General features: G+C 32.1%; 4 protein-coding genes across 9 annotated transcripts; 1 reads left to right on the top strand and 3 right to left on the bottom strand.

Moving 5' to 3' along the window:
- Window positions 1-745: 745 nt before the first annotated feature.
- Window positions 746-5,140, bottom strand: LOC124833382 (uncharacterized). Its single transcript, XM_047307858.2, has 9 exons — window positions 5,003-5,140; window positions 4,852-4,913; window positions 4,536-4,626; window positions 4,281-4,367; window positions 4,031-4,084; window positions 2,833-3,014; window positions 1,835-1,917; window positions 1,646-1,746; window positions 746-1,283 (listed from the first exon to the last, which is right to left on the bottom strand). The coding sequence occupies exons 1-9, from the start codon at window positions 5,048-5,050 to the stop codon at window positions 1,068-1,070; spliced, it is 924 nt and encodes a 307-aa protein (XP_047163814.1). The 5' UTR covers window positions 5,051-5,140; the 3' UTR covers window positions 746-1,067.
- A 1,001-nt stretch (window positions 5,141-6,141) lies between these two features.
- On the top strand, window positions 6,142-11,285 carry PGGT-I (Prenyltransferase family protein). Of its 5 annotated transcripts, none has more exons than XM_047307842.2 (12): window positions 6,142-6,286; window positions 6,510-6,694; window positions 6,806-6,881; window positions 6,966-7,024; window positions 7,132-7,271; window positions 7,469-7,524; window positions 7,626-7,702; window positions 7,851-7,896; window positions 9,253-9,377; window positions 9,604-9,671; window positions 9,760-9,847; window positions 10,998-11,285. In XM_047307842.2, the coding sequence occupies exons 2-12, from the start codon at window positions 6,515-6,517 to the stop codon at window positions 11,145-11,147; spliced, it is 1,065 nt and encodes a 354-aa protein (XP_047163798.1). In that variant the 5' UTR covers window positions 6,142-6,286; window positions 6,510-6,514; the 3' UTR covers window positions 11,148-11,285. The 5 variants fall into 5 exon arrangements, with proteins under 5 accessions (XP_047163798.1, XP_087968252.1, XP_087968251.1 ...); XM_088112126.1 differs by adding an exon at window positions 10,195-10,340 and having other exon boundaries at window positions 6,142-6,694; window positions 10,998-11,030; XM_088112125.1 differs by having other exon boundaries at window positions 6,144-6,286; window positions 6,494-6,694.
- Window positions 11,286-13,354: 2,069 nt separating this feature from the next.
- On the bottom strand, window positions 13,355-15,144 carry LOC124833373 (Putative membrane lipoprotein). 2 transcript variants are annotated; one of them, XM_088112124.1, is made up of 2 exons: window positions 14,800-15,144; window positions 13,355-14,604 (listed from the first exon to the last, which is right to left on the bottom strand). In XM_088112124.1, exons 1-2 carry the CDS (start codon window positions 14,929-14,931, stop codon window positions 13,645-13,647), a joined length of 1,092 nt encoding a protein of 363 aa, XP_087968250.1. In that variant the 5' UTR covers window positions 14,932-15,144; the 3' UTR covers window positions 13,355-13,644. The 2 variants fall into 2 exon arrangements, with proteins under 2 accessions (XP_087968250.1, XP_047163801.1); XM_047307845.2 differs by having other exon boundaries at window positions 14,825-15,140.
- Window positions 15,145-18,535: 3,391 nt separating this feature from the next.
- LOC124833374 (heat shock cognate 70 kDa protein 2) lies at window positions 18,536-21,423 on the bottom strand. Its single transcript, XM_088113375.1, has 2 exons — window positions 21,073-21,423; window positions 18,536-20,464 (listed from the first exon to the last, which is right to left on the bottom strand). Exons 1-2 carry the CDS (start codon window positions 21,284-21,286, stop codon window positions 18,729-18,731), a joined length of 1,950 nt encoding a protein of 649 aa, XP_087969501.1. The 5' UTR covers window positions 21,287-21,423; the 3' UTR covers window positions 18,536-18,728.
- Window positions 21,424-23,847: the final 2,424 nt, after the last annotated feature.

Below are 23,847 nucleotides of genomic sequence, written 5' to 3'. Positions count from 1 at the left end.
GAAGAAGTAATTCTCGTAGACCAAAAACAATTCTAATCAATGTTTGTTGAAATATAAATTTATCTAACATCATAAGAATAATGTCAATTGAAGTTACCTAGAAAATTGTGTTTAAATAAACCAAAGAAATCACTTTTATTGTCTAAAAGAATTTCTTAATATCAATTGGGAAATAACATTAGTATACTTTGATGATAAAATAACTAAGAAATAATCACAATTGACTTTGGTTTAAAACAAATTTTCTAATGACATTAATAAAACAAGCTATATAAAATTTATAAACTCCTATCTCGATTGATTATTTGATTCATCAGCCTTAGCTAAATTTCAAACTAAAATCAAATTGAGAAAAGAGAGACATAAATTTGAGAATACAATAATGTTATTTTTTTTTTAAAGATAAATGATCAAATCATTACTTCAATAAAGTGCTTTTTAGTGTATTTCTGATCTAGAACTCATTAAGCCGTTGGTGATATTATGCTGTTACTTCAATCAGATGGTTAATTCATAAAAGAATTTTCTTTCAAATCTGAAGGAAGGAATTTTTGCTTTCAAACTTGATATCGATGCATGTTGCAAAAGAAACAAAGCTAAATTGCCACTGAATCTTGTTGTGTATATTTTTAGTTTGTTTGATTATACGACTAAATTACAGGCACATTGGCTCAAGAAAAATCGGTTGATTAAGTGACCCTGTAACACTAAAGATTCATCAAGATAATATGCGTAACTTCAGAAATTCTCAAAGCAGGAACTGCATCTCGCAGTTTTTAAAATCCATCAAGATGTACTCGTACATGAATCAACTTAAAAGCTCTTAATATAGTAGTAAAAAAGTCAAAACCTGTATGAGCTTAACGGTAAATTTAATAGCCGAGACTGCACTATACCTTAAGTGAATGCCTTGTACACTACCAGTTGATCAAGAACAATACAGAGTACAAGGTTAAAAGAACTAATGATACATGTGAAGATGTGCTGTCTCTTGCTAAGTGGCTGCCATATATAGAGCTGACAAAAGAATTATACAAGAAAGTAGATCTGACCAAGGATTCTCATTTCTAGTTTAGCCCACTAGAGGTCGAAACCTTATTGATGACCTCCTCTTCCATTTCGACTAGTTGACTAAAGAACATTTCAACATCTTTTGCCTCGTCCTTGAACAAGAACCTGAATTCTTTCCACTGGTGATCACCAATGCCATCCTTCAAAGCTGGACTGGTAACTTTTGCCAGGACATCGAAACCCTTGCGATCAATGGACGTTACATATGCATCCTAATACAATATCAGTGACGTATGTTAGTCCTTAAAATCATATAACAAGAGCAGAAAAGTAAAGGAATGCATATGGTCTGGCAAGATATTTGGCAGTACATGTGTAATTGCCATCAAATTTGTCATCAGATGCGTGACATGAGTTGATAATTTGGTGTTCGCAGTTTCAATTTAATGTTGTTACGATGTATTATTCCTTCAACAGAAAACATAATTGGAGCTCTTTACAGTACAAAACTAGAAAACCAAGAGAAACTATAAAAGTTTTACCGTAGTAGTAAAAAAAGATAAACATGCATCACAAAGTTCTCTTTTTACCTCGGTACAAGGATGTTCAATAGTAATCAAGATCGTTATGTTACCTTTGCATTGGTATCCTTGAAAACAAAACAAAAAAGCATGAGCGCTGTTCGTCTCGCCTTACTTTGATTAATTCCATCAATAATCTTCGCAGAAAATTGTGCTAAATGTAAAGCATACAAGAGATGTTAATCTTTTGTTAAACAAATAAGAGATATACTACTTTTATGCATTTCAAACCAGGTATTTACCTAATGGATCGGCTTTGGATGTTTCCAAATCTTCAACATCCACATCGAATGTGCCTCCATTGCCATCAATAAAAGTGCAGGATCTGAGCATTAAACTCTTTCATTAGATGAAACAAAAGATTTGGAAGTTAGGTTTTGGAGGGGAGGACAAATTTTACTTCCAATATATATTTTATAATTTGATATTTTAAAATAAAATAAATAATATGATAGTTTACATAAACTTACTGTGTTAATCTTCTGTTTATTTTTGTAAACATGAACAATTCTCTTAATTTTAAAAAAATAGTAATCCCCTCTTCCCTCCCCCTATGTTACCCATCTTCCAAAAATAAGATTTTCCAGTTTCTTTTGTAGTTTAGTGAAGTTCCTGACCATACTCTGCGGTACAAGATGAGAATAGTTTTCTGAAATATATTAATTAGGAAGGCACTTTCTAATTAAATGACTTCAGTAAAAGCCCTGCCAGGAGATGCACGCCACAAGACCATGGTCAATCATCAACGCGATGCAGCATATTAGACCCTTTACCAGTTTTTCTTTTTTGTTTTTGGTTATTCTAATATCATTCACAGTCATCATTACATGAGTAAATTATATAATACAACAAATGAATTTTATAACCTATGAGACGCATGGAACACTGCGCACTGGTAATCTACTATTGCCAATTCACCAAAACTCTATCAACTTAAAATTTGTAAATCCAAAAATTTCACAGAAGGAAACTAAACCGAGACGGTACTAATGCTCCCTCCCACCTTGATAGTGTGTGTCTTTAAGTAATTTTAGTTTTGTTTTATAAGAATTTGATATTTCGCATGGTAAATTAGTATAACGACAACCATCCAGGAATCAGGATAGTTGCAGAGTCAACCTAGTTGCTAGAACCAGATATGAGCTTTTTTCATTCATCCAGTGAAATAACAATTCAAGATAACAATGTATGGGGGTCAACTGAAGATTTAAGATAAAGAGTTAAACATACAGGTTCTTACCTTGTTTTAAACCTAAATACAGTGTATCTTTCATTGTCTCCCAATAGACCCTGAAGATTATCACTTCTAGATGTACTGCTAGCACTAGAACTTAGTACTCCAGAAACAGTATAAGTGAACTCTTTGATTGCTTTTTGCTCAGATACTATGACTTCCTGAAGTTTTTCTGCAAGAGACTTCGCCTACACAAATATCAATAACTTGTGTAAGTCAAGAACAACTCTAGAGCAATATACAGAATTCCGTTTTTCCTTGGTGATATATGAATAGGCCACCTTTCATAATATTTACCATACCCGGTTGTAAGGCATGGTACCATCGATACACATAATTATATGTTTATGTGCAGAGAATGTCCGAAGACTAATAATTTTCAGGTAATTAAAATTTAAATATAGAGATACAGAAAGAAAACAGTGTCCTGAAAAATGTAAATTTAACCTTCCCCTCTTCCAATTAGTAACCGTCAAAATGCTTAAAAATTTATTTTATCAGAGCTTTAGATATTACAAATCATGTTCTTGGAATGAAAGCATCCATTACTAGCCCTATTGGGCTTTTATGTCCACATTTTTTCGGTATAAGAGGTAACAATTAAAACAGCAGTTACTAAAACAATTATTACGACAAAAAAACAATTACCACAATATTAAGGGTAAAATCATAAGAAAGAAATGTACACGAAAAGACCACATATAAAAATGTATCATCTTTATTAATAGTTATAGACAAGGTTGAAAATTCAATGTGACAAGCTAGTATTTTATTATGTAACTGAGACATAATGTAATCTTGTCCAATGAAGCATACACTTACATTGAACGTGTGCAACTTTATTGTTCAAATGATTGACATATAATAGTATTTAAAACTTTGAGAAAATCATCGTACCTTTACTTTTAAAAATAAGGTCTATGGATCATGAGGGAACATATATATAGATGCGATGATAAATCCATTAATTTTTTATTTTTATTTTACTTTTCAATAAGTAATTAAACTGCTCAAGATTGGCACAACAATAAAGCTTTACTGAAGCAGCAGCAGTTAATTGGACGGACATCTTAAAGACCCTGAAAAAAGCTACTATGCTAAGAGCTTAGAGATATTCAGTTAAAAAAGACTGGCATTGTTTTGCTGAACTGTATTAGTGAATCTGAAAGATAGTCAGGTATATACAATGTTGCTGTGGCATTACCTTATCTTCTTCAAGGGGAAGAACATCCCCGGATAAAGCAATCCGTGCAGGTAACTGCAGCACGTGAATAAATAAACCAATTAGCTTATACCTTTATTTCCTCTAATTATATGAGAAACTGAAAGCAGACTCTATCAGGACAAAAACCCTTCATTATTGATTTCTACAATCAAGGTAGGGTATAATGAATTTCTCATATACAGAATAATATTGTGGTTCCAAAGGAAAACATGTATATTTCATGCACAACCTTTTTCAATGATTTCAATAAGGCGCCCAGTGGACCTGGATAGGGGCTGGTCACAGCAAATGAACCACGCTCATCAATGATTGTGTTCTGCATGCAACAAAAATCAAATCAGTCACTCCTGCAACTACACAATGTATTCAGATGATTTATCAATACATAACATTAATATGGTAGCCTCCTGCATTTCTTGTTCCAAAAGCTCTACTGCATATCAGGGCAACAAAACAATAGAAACAAAAAAAAGAAAAAACATACCACATTATGCATATCGTTTTCTGGCACCCAAAGGTATGGCTGTCCCCTCCTAACTAAGTACTTAACCTTAGACGTATAGATACTCCCTTTGCTGTTGAAATCATACAAAAATAGCAAAGACCCAATCAGCAAAGCACTAATGCAACAGAATCATCACATGACATGCCCCTTAAATTTTGTCTCGTGCAAGTGACGGAATGAAAGAAAACCTTATGGAGCATGTTAAGTTCTCCTAGCAGTTAAGGTTTGGCTTGATATATGTGAGTTGCAAATAGAGAAGAGAGAGATTAAGGAAAAAAGGGGGGGAAATGGGTACCTTCCTTTGGCATCTGCTTTGATAGTATTGAGGGAACCTTGCCAGTTTGATGCCAATACATTCTGCATGCATTACAGAGTAGCATATGTAAGTTGAAGTGATACACAGAAGGAAGGTATGAAATTTGAAGAGAAAGAAAGAAAGGAATAACCTTGCATTTCTCAGCGAATGAGAAGAGCGTTGATTTGTTGCGTTTCATGGGTCTGAAGTGTGCACACCACCTGCTCGATTAAACGATTCTATTATATTACGTTAGGCTGCAACCAATGCATTCGGGTCTTCAACAAATTTCTTTATGTGTTTGAACAACATTTATATCAAACAAAATTCTTTATGTATAAAATAAATAACAATTTTTTGGGTATCAGATCAATTTCACATAATAATTTGTTTATAAATTTTGGAAATTCGTTTGTATAATTAACTTAAAATAAATATAAAATATTTAAAAAAAAATTGACAATTAAAATAGGAAATCTAATTATTTAATAGATTGATGGAAATAACTTGATTGATCGTAATTAAATATGTTAAATTACTATATGCTGTATAACAACATTAAAAGTTATGAAATCATCTTAGGTTAAATTTAAATTTAATGTAACTTCGGTAGGATAAGATTATAATTTGGTCATGTTTTTTAAGTTGACTAATTTTCATATATTTATCATTTGATTGAATAAATTTGTTATACTTTAAAAGTAGTATAAAACGAAAATAGTATCTTTAACTCAATTGTATTTAAATACTGTCGTAATGGATATAAAATAGATTATATATATTATTTCCAATGATCCTAAGTCCTTTAATATAGTAAAGTGAATTTTCTATAAGCATGATAAAGAAAATGGAAACTTTTTTATTGTTGTGACCTTTTAAATCAATTAGTGTGGTTGAAATATATTGATTTAATATATTTTTAGTTTTTAAACTCTAATATAAAATTAAAATTTATTTTTATTTCAAAATTTAAAATCTTTTTAGTCTCAATTTTATAAAAATTATATCATTTTAAAAAAATTTAAAAATATATATATATTACATTTTTTAATAATAACAAATTTTAATATCGCATTAAAATTTAAATACTAAAAAAATATTTAATTCAATTCTATCTTGTCAACATTATAATTATTTAATTTGTTTTAAAATTTGTAAATTAAATAACAAAATAAATGAATATTTTATGATCATAAATATGATTTTAAAATTAAAATAATTAATTGGTTTTAAAAGTTAAACACTGAAAAAAGTATAAAACGTTAAACTGAGATAATAAGGAGTTTGGGAACTGAAGTCTTTGAATCTGAGAAGTATAACCCTATTTTCCACAAACAAAAATGATAGAATTTCATCCGACTGGCTCAGATCTTTTGAAGCTATGGATTCCTTGCTTAGATTCCTCATATTTATAGGACTAAATTCTTTTCTTATGGTACTCACCAAAAACTGTTCACAAACAAAATATACGATGATTCATCATCTCCTTTGCCATCAAAACGATGAAAAAAAGGATAAATTTGTTTATTAAACGCAAAGAAAACATTTGGTTCTTGTATTGTTTTATTGTTGTCCGAATTGCCCAAACCTTGATTAAGCAATTGTTCCTTTTTAATTGTATATGTTTCTGATTTCACACTAGTAAATTTGATAAGCAGAAGTGATGAATTCCTCAGAAGAAGAGTGTTGTGGGTTGGAGATGATGCAGAAAGATCTTCATGCCACTTTTCTTGAGATGATGTACTATTTGCTCCCATCTCCGTACGAGAGCCAAGAGACCAATCATCTCACTCTCGCTTACTTTGTCATCTCTGGCCTTGACATTCTCAACTCTCTCCACTCTGTACACACGATCGTCCTATTCCTATGTTTTGTATTTTTCTATGCTGTTATTGTTGTTATATTCCTCATTCATAAGTAATCTCTTATTTTTCTTGTCTTTGAGTGATTTAAGGTTGCAAAGGATGCTGTTGTCAGTTGGGTTTTGTCTTTCCAAGCTCATCCTGGTGCCAAGGCTGATCTCAATGATGGTATCCGTGCCATTGCCCTTGTTGGCTCGATTTGATCTCCAAAGTTCGATTTTTTAATTGACCATTTGAAGGGTTTTGCTGCAGGACAGTTCTATGGCTTTCATGGGTCCAAAACTTCTCAGTTTCCTCCAGATAAGAATGGGGTATGGAAAAAGTTTAAAATTTGGAAGTGCCAAAAGTTTTTGTTGTTGTTGTTGTCGAAGGATCCTGATTTTTTTCTTTTGTTTTCATTTTTCCTTTCTTTTTTAAGATTTTGATTCACAACAACAGCCACTTGGCCAGTACATATTGTGCCATTGCCATATTGAAAATTGTTGGCTATGAACTATCCAACCTTGATTCTGAACCACTTGTGTCTTCTATGAGGAACCTTCAGCAGCCCGATGGAAGGTATGGTTTTGAAACTTGGATTGCACCCATGGCCTTTAAGCCTATGCAATGCTGAAATATGTAAAATTCAGAGCTGTAGCTGTTTTTCAATTTGTTTATATATGATTCAACAGGCTAATGTCAATATTTATGCCCTTAATACTTTAGTGGAATTACTTCTAGTTCCTATTCCTTATCTCTCTGTTCTATTTTGACAGTTTCATTCCCATTCATACTGGAGGAGAAACGGATCTTAGATTTGTATATTGTGCTGGTAAGAGGAATAAAGTTATGAAATGCCGGTGCCAGCTTCTTGATTGATTAGTAATTCTGGAATTGATATATCATATTTTCTGAACTGATTGACTGTATTAGCTGCCGTCTGTTTCATGCTGAATAACTGGAGTGGCATGGATAAGGAGAAAGCCAAGGATTACATATTACGCTGCCAGGTATGTGAACAGTGAACCTAGTGTGTCAACTGGTGACGGAATAAGAGAATTATATCAAGATTGTACTGTATTCTGGACATATATGTTTGTTGAAAATGTGTGTAAATTAATGAAATTGATACGTTTTTTGTTCTTTTCTATTTTCTAGTCATATGATGGTGGCTTTGGATTAGTTCCTGGTGCGGAATCTCATGGTGAGTTAAAATAATCATTTATCTCAATGTAGATGTGATTCCATGTTGTGAGTAAGGGATTGCAATGTTGTTAGTTGCATCAAGTATGGGAATCTTTTCCCTGAAGTTTTCATTTTTTTTATCTGTTGTCCATCACAAGATAGATTTGTTTGGTATATGTTTTACATTGGTCTTGGTTGGTAGGAGGTTCAAATCTGGGGTTTAATACTGTTACTATCTGACAAGTAGATATTTTCTTTTTAGAAGACACTTTTCATAAGATTTAAAGTTGTTTCATGACATCCTACACATTACTTATGAACTTCAAGACTGTAATGTAAACTCTTTACCACTTGGCATATTTTTCCTTCTTCTCCTTTGGTTGGCTGGACAGAGTGGTTTTGATGTTTGAGATTATCTTTCGTTAAAATATTGATTGTGGAATACCTTCTGAACTAGCCTTAATAGTTGTATCCATAGTTTCTGTTATCAATAAGGTTATTGAATTGCAGTTGAAGCAGTGAATCATAAATCACATCCAATCTTAACGAAAACAGCTTGAAATTTATCATATAATTGATATATAGTAGCCAAATGTAATAATTTTAAACCAGAAAATGTCCAAAAGCCTTACCAAAACCAAATCCTGAGTAATAACTTTGTGTGAAGCCTTTGGTTTATACGACTGAAAAACAGAGCAATGGTACAACCAAATACACTGTTGTGGATAAAATGAGATAGTGAAACCCTTATCTCATAAGATTGAAAATAGGATATCTGAACTATCAATTCAACAGGGTTTCTTTAGTAACGCTCATTTAGTTCCTCATTTGGCAATCTCATTTGAATTTTTCATTTGTTTTATAAGAAAGGGTGAAAAGAAAAATTAGAATATAAAAACTAATGAATATATAAACCTTTTGTAATTCATAATCGCCATAAGGAAAAAATTGCTCTGATTCATTCATATGCTGCAAGACTTGTAATTTGTACATGATGTTGTTTGAACCATATCAAATTGCACAATTCAAATCATGAATCATATGATTCTAATAGCTGTGGTCAACATTTCTTTTTTACTCTTGGAGTAGGCCTGTCACCGACCATTTGGTTGTTGTCCTGCATCCATGTGTTGACCATGTTAATACTTGTACGCTTACAGGGTTCACATTGGCCTTTTAGTTATGTTACAGGCACAATGAGAACAACCTGCCCATGCCCCATTCAAGTTAAATTTTATGCTCCTTGATGATTCTGGCTCATGCCTGTAGTGTTTTTATGTTCTGAGCATGTAACTTGAGAGTTGGTCTTATCCATTTTTATTGTTTGTTATTTCTCAAATGATATTTATCAACATTACTTATTTTAGTGTCACAGGAGGTGGAACTTACTGTGCTATTGCATCTCTCCGGTTAATGGGACTCATTGAAGATAATATTCTCTCAAGTTGTGTTTCGTCAACTTTAATAGATGTGCCATTACTGCTGGAGTGGATCTTGCAGGTTTGTATATATGAACTTTTTCAATATATGGGGATTAGATCGTGTTAGTTTGTGAACAAAAACATTGGATCAAAGGTCATTTTCAAGAGCTGTTTGTTCTTAAATTCCGTTCAAATAATGGCTTCGTTGTTTTTCTTTATTTATCACTTAAAGCTTGGTTAACTTTTAGTGTTTGAATTGGTTATCCATGGATGGATCAAGATTCTATAATTTTCTTCCTTTCCAGAGGCAGGGAATTGATGGTGGATTCCAGGGTCGACCAAATAAATCTAGTGATACATGTTATGCATTTTGGTAAGCCAATTATGCCTCTATGATTTCTTTGGTATTACAATGTCTGTGAGTTTTCAAAGCCTTGACATGCATAATATATTTTTGTTAGGATTGGAGCCGTTTTAAGGATTCTAGGGGGCAGCAACTTTGTTGACCATAAGGCTCTACGTGGATTTTTGCTGTCTTGTCAATACAAGGTACAACATCTAACAATCAGTTTTCCATGCACTGTGTTGTACGGTTTTAGGGGGAGGAAATTTTCTGTTGTATGTTAGATTTATAGCACAAAAATGATAGGAAATGAAAGGTAAAGAAATTGTGATAGTGATTTAAGTTAAACTTGATTTTTTTTAAACTATTAAGGAAGACAAAAGTTACAGCCTTCTCAATTTTTGTGTTTTGTTTCCCTATCTTGTCTTTCTTGTACTTCTATGTTAGGATTATACTATTGTCAAAATTATAGTATGTTATGCGCTCTGTGGTTTGATTATAGTTGAAAAAAAATTGTATCAATTGACAATTCCTTTGTTCTGGGTTAGATTAGATGGTCAGCCATATTTTCTATCAAAGAAGTAGAAGAGTATGTATGACATCCGTGATGTTGAAAGAACAAGAATATTCAGTTGGTCAATTTAGTTTTAGAAGGGAAAGGAGAGGGCTAGTGTGTTAACAAAGAACAAGGGAAGATGGGTAAAATCTCTATTTATACTGACTATCTTGTTGTCTTTTTTATTCCTAGTTTGTGCAACTGCTGTATCTTCTTTATACTTTGAGTTTTCTTTGGTCCCCCTCTCCTAGCATAAAAGAATTCATAAAAAAATCTCCTTCACTTATTTTATTTGCACTCTCAAACTTATGATTTTGCAATCATTTTACCTCTTCAATTACCTTCCTCTCAAAAATATGTAGTAGCATATTTTTTATTTATTTAAGATACAAAGAATCAGGAAGTTCGTATTTTAAATCCTTCAAGTTATGATCGTGTCATGCACATGGATTTGGTACTTCTGGTGGTACTAGCCCACAAAAATAATAAGAATCTAAAGCTTGTAATTGCCAAGCTTGTAACTATGGTCAGACAGAGTTATTTTGGTTAGACAAGGATTGTGGTTTAGTGAAAACAATTGCATTGGTACTTTTAGTCCATTCATGGAAAATAAAAGGCAAGTTTACTTAACAACTGATGAAATAAGGGTTTTATATTCATCTCAAGATCACTAGTTGTTTTTGTTTCCTTTTCTACTTTCAGGTCTTATATGAAGGGTTAAACTATTTATGTGATATCAGTAATTAAACTAGTTTAGAAACTCATATCTTGGTGCTTATATAATTTTTGTTTTTGACCAGTATGGTGGTTTCAGCAAATTCCCTAGAGAGTATCCAGACCTGTACCACTCCTTCTATGGATTTACTGCTTTCAGCCTGTTGGAAGAATCTGGCTTGAAATCACTTTGTTCTCAACTTGGAATTACTGAAAATGCTGCAATGGGACTCTAACTTAGAATTATAAATGGATGCACTTTTCTACCTAGCATTTCTTGAGAATCATATCAAGCTCTCAGCACAAGTGCACCCTTGTTGGATCTTTCTTTTCTATTCCTTTTCAAATATAAGTGGACTGCAAATTTTCCCTTTCATCGGTTGCATTTGTGAGCATTAATTCTCGTTATTGGTATTTTCTGCTTGCTTTCTATTTGTTTTATTTACTCTTGGACGAAGTTTATTACTGAATATGCTAATCTGAAGTTCGGCGTGATGATTGATAAATGTAACATTTTGTAAATAAAAAAATGTAAATTTATATCAGTGAGTCAAATAATATGCTGATGACTGTGACTGTTTAGATAAGTTCAGTCATAACTATGTATGGATAATTTTTCTCACTGAAGTTTATGATTGCAAATTATATTGTTTCGGATTTGTTTTAAAATAAGAAAAATGAAGACAGAAGTTAATATAACTACAGTCAACTTTTACACTATAATTATGAATCTGTTTCTCATTAATTCAACCATTTATTTCAGATAATAAAGTGAGTGATCTCTTGATGAATATCTGCCATTTTTGTCACTAGTCTTCAATGGTACATAGTGCAAGTAATTTACAAGTTTGGCTATATATGCATACAAGTACATATTTTTCAACTAAAAGTTGTCATCACAATATAAAAACATCAACTAAAGCTGCACTTGTCTATAGAATAAAACATCTCTGTTGCTGGAGAATCTTGAGAGAAAAAAAGTAGTATATTCTAGTAAGTTGGCCAAGCATGAAAGTACTGTTTTACTTTTTTTCCTGTTCAATGCTTCCAAGTTCCAACTATTTTCCACTTCAGTAATAAATAGAATAACTATTTTTTTAAAGATGATACAAAAGGGTGCTGTCTGAATTGTATGTTTGGGGAAAAAAGTCTTTAAAAACGCGTCTTTTAAGGCATTTTTTACTATGGGAGAAACTGATGTGAGACTTGTGAGAAAGGCAGTAGTGAACAGAGTTTCATTCAACAACAAAAAGAAAACAATGTTAGATTACTGGTAGTGTTCATATATTATTACTTTCTGCGATAAACTGAGATTATTTTAATGAAAAAGTTACGGTTTTTCATATTTTTGAATTAAAAATTAAATGTATCTGTAGCTAGTCAATCTCACACCACCCAAACTGAACCAAACTATTCATCATTAAATCTAAGTCAGACAGAACCACTTAGTTCTGATTAATTAAGATATTTTCCTCCTTTACAACCAAACAAATCAATATTCATTCTCCACTTGTCATTCATATGTGTTTAAGGGAGGCAAAGAAGCATCTCTTGTTGGATCGAAAAACTAAGAGCCAGCATAGATAGTATCAATGAATCTAAAAATCTAGATATTATTAGGATTTCAGTTGGAGGTTAATGGCTGATAAATATATGCGTGTACCTTCAATATGCAACACCAAAAGATGCCACAAAAGGTTATGCTTAAAGCCATATTATATTCTTTATTCTGACCTGTTATGATTCTTCAACGTGGTGGTGGGGTTAGAAAAGATGGCACTTTCGGTCATGACCCACGACACATATTCACGGGCAATTACACCCCTTCTTGTTGTTTACCCAAAAGCCACAAAATCTGAGTCTCTCTTTTACAAATTTGTCACTTACTTCAGTGGTGAATTGGTCATTGTCTGAGCAACGTGCACATTAACCCTGCCTCACCACTGCCCTTTCTTTCATCTTCATCAAATTTTGATCAAACGGCACATATATTTTATAAAAGATTAGTGGGAAAATTGAGTTGCAGACAAATATGCAGAAAAACATGACATGGGACAACGTTGGTTTAACATATGTCTCATTCACTAGCAGGCTAATAAAGAGAGGAGGGAAAAAAAATGGCATGGCCCTGAAACAATTATTTAACTTACCCTCACAAGACAGCTACTTGGATGCAAAAGGTTGGACCATTTCATACCTCAAAACCATTGAAATAATTACCATGATAAAATGGAAAAAAAAATGCCATTGGAATTTTAATTACACAACAGAACAAATGCTTTCTGCGAAACTGATTACACAAATCATACCATGTCATTAGATTTTAGATTTTTTGAGATATCCACCATGACATGACATATTCAACAACTTTCGTGAAAGTTCTTCTTGATCTTTCTACCCCATTTCTCACTAGCTACTAAAAGCTTTGTAAGGTTTAGCAAAATGAAATAAAAATAAACTTTCCAATTTCATGAGACCCACCTTGAAGCATTTATACTCCGAAAATATGGTCCCCTATATGGTTATGAAACATTGAGAGTAGTACATCTCACAACTGGCTTAGCAGATTAAACCATAACTGCATACAACTCAAGGGGAGAAACAAATTCCCATTACGAAAAAGGTGGGACTGTTCAACATGTAATTAGAAAGATTAATGAAGAAATAAACTCATAATTGACTTGCCAGAACTTTGGTGTTAGCTGGTTTCTTTCTTCTTGTTTGGTGAATGTGTCATGAAGCTAAGGGAAGTACCTGTGACGTGCTTGAATGGTACTGTGGTGGACGAGGATGGTGATGATTAACCTCTTTTTCTGTTTTCTTGTCAACAACTATTGTGATGAAAGAACCTTCAAGCTCATCTCCATTTCCCTTATTTTCATCTTGTTCTAGTTTTCTTCTAAGCTTCTCTTCTGCTTCCTGTAAGAACTTGAATTTTGGAGGAGGTGAGGACTTTAATCTGTTGAACTCAGCATCAGTTACTGTTTCAAAAAGAGGGTTGAATCCTCGCTGGTTATAGGGACTGATAGGAGTAGCAAAAGGAGGAGTGAAAAAAGGTGGAGAAGTAGTAGGTGTCATGTATGGTGTCTCCACAACTAGCAAATCACCCAAGCTTCTACCCCTTGAACCTTTTCCACTCTTGTCACACTTAGATTTTCCATCATCAGATTCTAAATCTTCCTTTGATTCTTCTACTATGGTGAACAAGAATCTTGGAGGACCTAAAAGATCCTGTTGCCTCATGTATTCTGCATCGATGCCATCCTCCCCAAAGGGTTTGAAAACAAAGTCCTTGCCATTATGAGAATGAACTTGTTCTGGGTCATGAACAAGGGTGTCACCAATTCTCATTGAAGAACAAAGCTCAGGAGGAGTGAAACTTGTTTGCCTCAAAGAAGATGATGATGGCCTTTTCCAACAAAACATGTAGAACAATTCCTTCACTGGGTTGCCATAATCATTCTCAATCTCTCTGTTGGTTATCCTCTTCTTCCACCACAGCAGATAGTAAACCTCAGCTACCAGAGCCAACAAAAGGCAACCAAAAATAATACTGAGACCAAGACCTACGCTACTCAAGGATTTCATCTTTGTCCTCAAATCACATTGAAAACACTTGATTGAACTTCCACAACCACCAAAGATGCTTAAAATATATCTAACCCAGAAAATCACATCAAACACACAAGTGGGCTACAAAAAACAAAAGCAAAACCCAGTTTCAACAAAGAGAATACACATGTTTATGAGCAATTAACTGAAAATCTCTCGAGACTTTATCCTCAGATTCCGAATTCAAGCACTGAAATTGTGGATAATCTTTTCAGTAAAAAAAGATTAATGTATGAATGTAATACTGTAACTACAAATGACAACATCCCCTCCCACCTTAAAGCATGGCATAATGACAAACCTTGGTTGCAAACTGCAAAGCCTCTCAGAACAGCAATCTGCTAAAAGAGCCAACCAACCAAAAAGCTCCCTTTTCTCTTGAAAGCAACACATGCAAATCACAAGCATAATAAGCCCATGGGCCCTTGGCTTTAACCTAACCCCATTTGGGATTAAACACACTGATATGGATTAGTCTCATCATTAGCCTCAAAGAATGTGATAATGCAAAACTTTTAAACAGGTGAAAACAGAACAATGGAAAGGAAAAGATCCCCTACACCATAAACCACTATGAGGATGCACCAAAACCAGCAGCCAGAAAATAACTACAGAGAGTGAGCGTGTACCTGTCTGGCTTATGGTTGGAGGGTCTCGTCCTTCTAGAGAGGCTCACATGGGATCAGAAAATTAAAAAAAAAAAAAAAAAAAAAAAAAAAAAAAAAAAAAACATGAAAGTGACATGTCACTATGTCATTGCACATCCATTGTAACTTGTAACATAAGATCCTTCAAACAAGTGACGATTTCTTTTCTCCCATGACTCTAGTTGGTACTACTTGGTGTTATGTTATGCACTCACTGACAAATCGGGGGGACAATGATTCCATATCTGAAAGGTTCCTCCTATTATGCTTGGGTTTCTAAAATCTTAATCATGTTTTTTCTTGAATGCTTTTACTATACCATGATTTTTTGTTTTGACAGAAATTGTTATTTGAAAGTCAAGCAACATTTCTTCTCTTTCATTCTTTTTATAGATCATGATGCTCCGATGCAACAACTTAAATGGCGGCAGAATTTATTAAGGGGCTGTTAATTAAATAAATTATTGGAAGAAAAATACCAAGAAATTTATAAAAAGATTATTCTAATTTATAAAAAGATCTATGACACTTCAACTTAAAATAATAAATTTGTAAAGATATTTTACATGTTAAAGCATTTTTTTTCATCTATGTCATTTAAACTTAGGGTTAAATATGTTTTTCGTCCCTTAAGTATCACACGTTTTTTGTTTTAGTCCCTACTCAAAACTTTTATGCTTTTTAGTCCTTATAGTTTTGAAACTCTAAGTTTTAGTCCTTCAAATTGAACAGTGTTAAGTTTTAGTAGAGGTGGCAAACGGCGTTGCCACGTGAAATACCAGCTGCCCTCTTCTCTTTCTGCCACGTTCTTGATTGAAATCAAATTAACAATTAGGTTCTTAATTGGGCAATTAGGGTTCTTAATTGCGCAATTAGGGTTTGAGTAGGGACTAAAACCAAAAACGTGTAATACTTAAGGGACAAAAAAAGTATTTAACCCTTACACTTATACCTAAATTCATTAGGTTATTAACAACTAAGATTTCAAGCTAAGTATGATATTGAAAAAAAAAACAAGGAGTAAAATTTTGAAAAAATTATATAAAAATTATTTAATATTTGATATTTCCAAAGAGTAAATATGATATCTTATATCACTTTTTCTATCAATATACGAGATTCAATGAAAAAACACCACATCAATAAAATATAAGTATAATTATATAAAATTTGATTTTACTTTTAATCTAAAATTTTAAAACAATAAATTTATAAATTTTTATTCTAAATAATATTTTCACTTTTTTCATTTCTATTTAATATATTCACACTTAAATTCTCAACGTATAAAAAATTAAAGAAAATTAGCATAGTCAAGATCCATTTTAGTATTTGGTGAAGCATTTGGGACAAGAGTCATACATTTTCATTCCTTACCTTATTTCATGGCACAATGCCTCAATTAATGTTAGAAGATGGGCCACAAACCCTAGGATGTCAGTCAAAGCCGGTTATGGATTTTATGTTGTTTGGATTATTTTATTTCTGTCATTAGTGATTCATTAATTAATCAAACTATTTGCCGTATACTTAATAACTTAGCTTATCCAATGGGTATAACACAGGAAATATTAAGTAATGGGTGTTTATTTTATACATATTCATGGGATTAGTGCTACTATCCCAAAGTAATCCATTGTATATATTAATTAATTAAGTGTCGGATTCAAATCTTGTAAATAAAAAAAGATACTTAAAATAACTTTTTTACATTTTTCCACAAAAATGATGTGATAATTTAAAATCTGCGGAGTGATTTATCTTTGACCAAATTTGCTGTCTTAATTTCATTGCATTATCTATAAAGTTGAAATCTAAAATTTTTATATAAGAGTTGCCTTCTGCCTCATGTTGAATCTTACTACTAACATTTCTTTTTGGTTTTGTTTATAACCTTCTCATTTTCTGTGTGCAAAAAAAAAGACATTAAAAAAGAGCACGGTGTAACACTCACCGGCAACCCCTACTTTTGCAATTTGATACAGGTATATAAACTTGGGGTTTAACTTTTTACAAAGCATAAGTTAAAATTAACTTATAAAAGATTTAATTATTTATTTATTATATTAATAGCTTAAAACTGGAATTATCTTTTTTGACACACTTAAAATAAGTTTCTTTCTGTTTATGTAATTCTATGGTCTATTGAAAAAGTAAAAAAAAAAAGGTTATATTTTAACATTTGAGAATATGTAATCTAAAAACATATTTTAGATTATATAAATTAAAATATAGCTTTACATTTAAAATTGTATTTTAATAATTTGGAAATTATTCTAAAATATATAATCTAAATTAATTTTTAAATTAAAAAAAATATTTCAACTGTCACCTGAAATTATTTCAACTTTTAGGAAATTGAAGGGAGGTGCCAAAAGAAATTGCTTAAAATTGTTTACACAACGTTTTAGTTTGTTCGAAGTGCAGGCCCAATAAATAGTTTTGTTCATCGTAGACGACCCCATCGATTTCTTCAAACTTCAAGAACTATACACGCTAGTTGATTTGCTTTCAATGTTTAGAACAAAAAATCGTATGCGTCGAACTGAAAAATAATTTATATTTTAAAATGTTTGAAAGATGGTGTTAATAAGAGGGATTTAAATGGTAGTAGGCTAAATTTGTAACTTTTGAAAGACCAAGATCTACTCTAATGAAAATGGTCTGAAGGAAATAGCGGTGAAAATCGTTTGTTTTTTCGGAAATAAAATAATTAGAAGAATAACTTAAATCAATATTAATAAAGATTGTAATTCAGCTAGCATTAATTATGTTGGGTCGGAATGGGTGGATACAGACACTGAGATAACATAAAATAAAACCCACACATAGCGAGGGTTATGTTAAAAATCAAATAATCTGCACAATTCTTAATTTCCTAATAAATAACTTCCTTTCAGTACAATAGGTTTTGATAAGTTGGTAGTAAGAAAAGGAATTGAGTAAGGACAATAATTAACATTGATAAATAGAACATTAGATCAAAATGATGTCAAACTTATAATTCTGTCAAACAGGTCTAAGCTATCTTGCCATTTTTCATATAACGACTACGCGTCACAATTCATACCACAACAATTTTTCACTATTATGAACCTTTGTAAACCGCCAAATGAATTTTTCCACCTTCCCTACCACATTAAAGTTACTTTAAACCTCTAGTTGAATAAATTATAAGCACTTCCGTATATAAATTAAAAAGATACAATGTCCAGTAGCAATCGATAAGTTTGTTTTACGGCATAGTGATAATGAATATAATCCTTTTATGATGTTTTTCCAAAACAACCTAATAGCGCCAATATGAAACACTTTCGCAATATTAAAGATAGACATTTGAAAAAAATAAAAGGAAGAGAAATATGTGGCCAATAAAATTGTTATCTTTACCAAAAGATTTTTAATTTTAACATTTGAAGTCCAGGGGATAAACCATTCCTGACTGTGAAAAACCAAAATGTTGGGCCAAAATTAGGAACAAAATAAAATAAAGAGAAAAAGTAAAATGATACCGAAATATATAATAAGTCCACCAGAACATGTAAAGAAACAAACAGATTAATCAACTTCTTCGATCTTGGGACCAGCACCACCAGATGCAGATGCAGGAACATCTTCATCCATGCCTCCAGGTATGTCGGGAGCACCAGCACCCTGGTACATCTTCGCAATGATTGGGTTGCAAATGCTCTCCAGCTCCTTCATCTTGTCTTCGAACTCATCTGCTTCGGCAAGTTGGTTGCTGTCCAACCAATGAATAGCACTCTCAATGGCATCTTCAATCTTCTTTTTATCATCGGCAGAAAGCTTGGAAGCAATTTTCTCATCCTTAATAGTGTTCCTCATGTTGTAGGCATAATTTTCCAGTGCATTCTTTGCATCAACCTTCTTCTTGTGCTCTTCATCCTCTGCCTTGTACTTCTCTGCCTCCTGGACCATCTTCTCAATCTCGTCCTTTGAGAGTCTACCCTTGTCATTGGTAATAGTAATCTTGTTTTTCTGCCCCGTGGTCTTGTCCTCTGCTGAGACATTCAAGATACCGTTGGCATCTATGTCAAAGCAAACGGTGATCTGAGGAACACCTCTAGGTGCTGGGGGAATGCCAGAGAGCTCAAATTTACCCAATAAGTTGTTGTCCCTGGTTCTAGCTCTCTCTCCCTCGTATACCTGAATCAAGACACCGGGTTGGTTGTCGGAGTAAGTAGAGAACACTTGCTCCTTCTTGGTTGGAATGGTGGTGTTCCTTGGAATGAGAACAGTCATGACACCACCTGCAGTTTCCAAACCAAGAGAAAGGGGTGTAACGTCCAACAGCAACAGGTCCTGCACTTTCTCATTACCCTCACCGCTCAATATTGCTGCCTGAACAGCAGCTCCATAGGCAACAGCCTCGTCTGGATTGATACTCTTGCAAAGTTCCTTGCCATTAAAGAAATCTTGCAACAGCTGCTGCACTTTGGGAATTCTAGTGGATCCACCAACTAGGACAACATCGTGGACGGTGCTCTTGTCCATCTTCGCATCCCTTAAACACTTTTCAACAGGTTCCATACACTTTCTGAACAGATCCATGTTAAGCTCCTCAAACCTAGCACGGGTGATAGTTGTGTAGAAGTCAACACCTTCGTAAAGAGAATCAATCTCAATTGTGGTCTGTGCAGTAGACGAGAGAGTCCTCTTCGCCCTCTCACAGGCAGTCCTCAATCGCCTAAGCGCCCTCGGGTTCCCACTAATATCCTTCTTATGCTTCCTCTTAAACTCCTGAACAAAATGGTTAACCATTCTGTTGTCAAAATCTTCACCTCCAAGATGAGTATCTCCAGCAGTGGCCTTAACTTCAAAAATGCCCTCCTCAATAGTGAGAAGAGAGACATCAAAAGTACCACCACCCAAATCAAAGATCAACACGTTCTTCTCACCCACACTAGTGGCCTTCTTGTCAAGACCATAAGCTATAGCAGCGGCGGTGGGTTCATTGATGATACGCATGACATTAAGGCCGGCAATGACTCCAGCGTCCTTTGTAGCCTGACGCTGGGAATCGTTAAAGTATGCAGGAACTGTAACCACAGCATTCTTTACAGCCGATCCGAGATAAGCCTCGGCAATCTCACGCATCTTCATGAGGACCATAGAGGAAATCTCCTCAGCAGCAAACTGCTTTTCCTCGCCCTTGTAGTTTACAACAATCATAGGTTTGTCAGCAGGACCAGCAACAACTTTGAATGGCCACAACTTCACGTCACTCTGGACGGTTGTATCAGTAAATCTCCTTCCAATCAAACGCTTGGCATCTGAAATTTCACAACAAATAATCAATAATATATCAACAAACAAGCCTCAAATATAACAACGAAGACGACGACGCCGACTGCTGTTACTAAAGCAGATAATTATTACAACTCTCCTAACAGTAAACATGCCCATCATATTCGTCAGTTAAAAACTAATTTTTCAGAAATAACTAGTGTAAGTGTTGCATATTATTAAAATAAAATAAAATTACTACGAATAATAATAAAACTCCGCCCAATGTCAGATTCAAACAAAAAAAAAATAGCGTGCGGATAACAATATTATTAAATTATAAATCATATTCCAATTACAATACAAGTATTTGTTCGAGCAAAGGGACTCAAGTGAAAAACCAATAATGCAGTAACTCGGTTCAAACTATGTCAGTATTTCTATATTTATCATTTTACTCATATAACATATATGATAACAACAACAAAATAACTGAGTCAATAACATAAATAATAATAAGGTGACAAAATGAAAGCTATCGAGTTGCAAATAACAGATCCAGAAATATAGGAGCACTATAGACACGTTACTATCGAATAGAGATATAAGTGATGAATAGATCGTAATAAAGCGATGATTCAGATGCAGATCTTACCGAAAACGGTGTTGATAGGGTTCATAGCGACCTGATTCTTGGCGGCGTCACCGATCAACCGTTCGGAATCGGTGAAAGCGACGTAAGAAGGCGTCGTCCTGTTACCCTGGTCATTGGCGATGATTTCTACACGGTCATGCTGCCACACTCCGACACAGGAGTAGGTGGTGCCAAGATCGATTCCGATGGCAGGTCCATCTCCTTTTCCGGCCATTGCTAGATCCGCGAACGAGATAACAGAAAATATAGAGAAGAAGCTTGAGCTTGGAAAGCGCCGAATATGTGAAAGAAAAAGAAACGAATAGAAAAGACTTCAAAGAATCGTTACGATTTGTTATGGGGGAGAGAAGAAGGAGCTTATATAAGTGTGGGATTTATCTTTTTTGAAATTTATAATTCTAGAATCTTCTCTTGCTTACATGGGAACTCGATGATACGCGCTTCTCTCAACTTCTGGTTGGTTCCAGAGCCTTCGCTCAAACTGCCAGCTTGGACACGTAACAACTCTTTCAATGTATGGAATTTAAAAGAAATAAAAGTAGATAGTATTGTTTTAAATATATATTTATATATATATATATAGGTACATATTAATTTTGAAAAATAATTATTAAGATTTTTACGACACATTGAATCCAAATTTATTTGAAATATCATAATATTTTTAGTTGATATTTTTATAAGTTGAAGATCTGATGTCTGAACAGAAAAAAAAAACAAAGAATGAAAAAAATATTATTTTAAGTTAATACTCATCCAAAACAATTATCTAATTTTTCAAATCCAATTATAAATACTCTTAATCATATTTTTCTTTTAATTATTAAACTTTAAGAGACAATTTTAGTTCGTGAATTATTTAACACGGAAAATAAAAAAGTAATTTACTATGCAATTAAAGTAAATATACATCAATTAACTTATATAGAATTTAATAAACATATTCACAATAGAGTAGTAACTTTTTAGTAGATATATCATTGTAGAAAATTGCCAGTAAATAATAATAGTCAACATAATAAATAAAAATTAATAAAATTCAATAACGTTTCTGGTTTTTTTTCGTAAATTTAGTTATTGATATCAGAGGAAAATTAAATGAAATAACAATAATTTAAATTAATTTTGAGATTAAATATAAGATAATGATAAATTGCTATTATTCTTAATAGATGGTTATTATAAGGATTGGTTAAGTTTATTTTTGTCACTGTTATTTAGCTCTCGTAACAAACTTTTTTATCATTTTTTTTTCTTTTTTTGCCTATAAAATAATTATAAATAAATAATAAAATGAACAATAAATTAAAAGTGGAAAGAAAAATTAAAACAAAAAAAAAACCTAAAATTCTATAAAAAAAATTAATTGACCATATTTTGATATAGATAATATATTTAGAATTGTTAAAACCTAAACCAATTATATTTCCCTTTTATGTATATTCCATCAAGTGAAAATAAATAATTTTAGTGAGAAAAAATACATTGACTTTAAGTACTAAAATATATTCTCGTCTTATTTTGAAACTAGATATTACTTATGCACATTTACACCCAACTAGTTTAAACATTCATTTTTAACTTTAAAATTGTGGATTTAATTTTTTTAAACATGTATTTCTAATTTTTTTTAACATTTCAAATATATTTTTTAATTAACATTAATTAATATTAAAGCAAAAACATAATACGTTAAATATTAACAAAATTTATTTAAAACAACTAAATCTATAATTTTTAAATTTAAGAGACTAAATTAAGTTAAAAATTAATTTTAATTATTTAAAATATATCATACGGACAACTAAAAATTAAATAAAAAAGTATGAAAATTAAAACCACAACAAAGACAGATGAAAGTAGATGCATATATATATATATATATATATATATATATATATATATATATATATATATATATATATATATATATATATATATATATAAAAGATGTTGCTTTCCATACTAAATATGGACAAATCCATAACTTCCTATTTTATGTTGTCATAATTTGATACCTCCACAATTTTGTATTTTTTCTTGTGAATAAATTCATTATTTTATATATATGTGTGTGTGCTCACTTTTTCTCCGTGTTTTCTTTATAATAAATAAATTGAATTTGGAAAACTGACAAATCTATATTATATTTTATTCACAATCAAATTACAATATTATTATTTATTAATATAATATTATAGATATTTAAAAATACGTAAAAGTGTAACATAATAAATATGAAAAGTTTTCTTTTTGTTTATCTGGTTTATTACAAATTGATTTTTGAATTATGTAATAAAAAATTTGTTTATATGAAAAAAAAATTGGATTCATCAATTTGAAAGTAAAATTTTGTAAACTTAGCTTATGGACTGCATAATATAAAAAACATTTTTCACGTATAAATTATCAGATTATGTAATCTACAAGTAAAAATATCTATATATTATATAATTTACAGGTCACTTTTACATTAAAAAAATACAAAATTATATAATTTTTTTAATTGTAAAAATTGTTGCTAAGAACTAAAAATACTCCGCGATGTAATATGTTACTCTTATAAGTAGAAAAAAACATTAGAAATGAAAAAAGTTGGACTAAAAGAAAATACAACTGGAGTAATTAACGAGGACAAGAGGAAGAGGGTAAGGACCCTTTTATCCTTTAGACACCCCACAGAGGTGTAGGAAGAAGCCATGATGTGGAGGAAGAAATACCAAATATAGAAATCCAAACAAAAATGTTCCTAATAAGCCCAATTAATACGTTTTG

This window comes from Vigna umbellata, chromosome 4 (assembly GCF_029865625.1).
Source record: "Vigna umbellata cultivar VRB3 chromosome 4, Vumbellata_1.0, whole genome shotgun sequence".
In the NCBI taxonomy this organism is placed as follows: domain Eukaryota; kingdom Viridiplantae; phylum Streptophyta; class Magnoliopsida; order Fabales; family Fabaceae; genus Vigna; species Vigna umbellata.
This window is presented reverse-complemented; position numbering and strand designations above follow the sequence as displayed.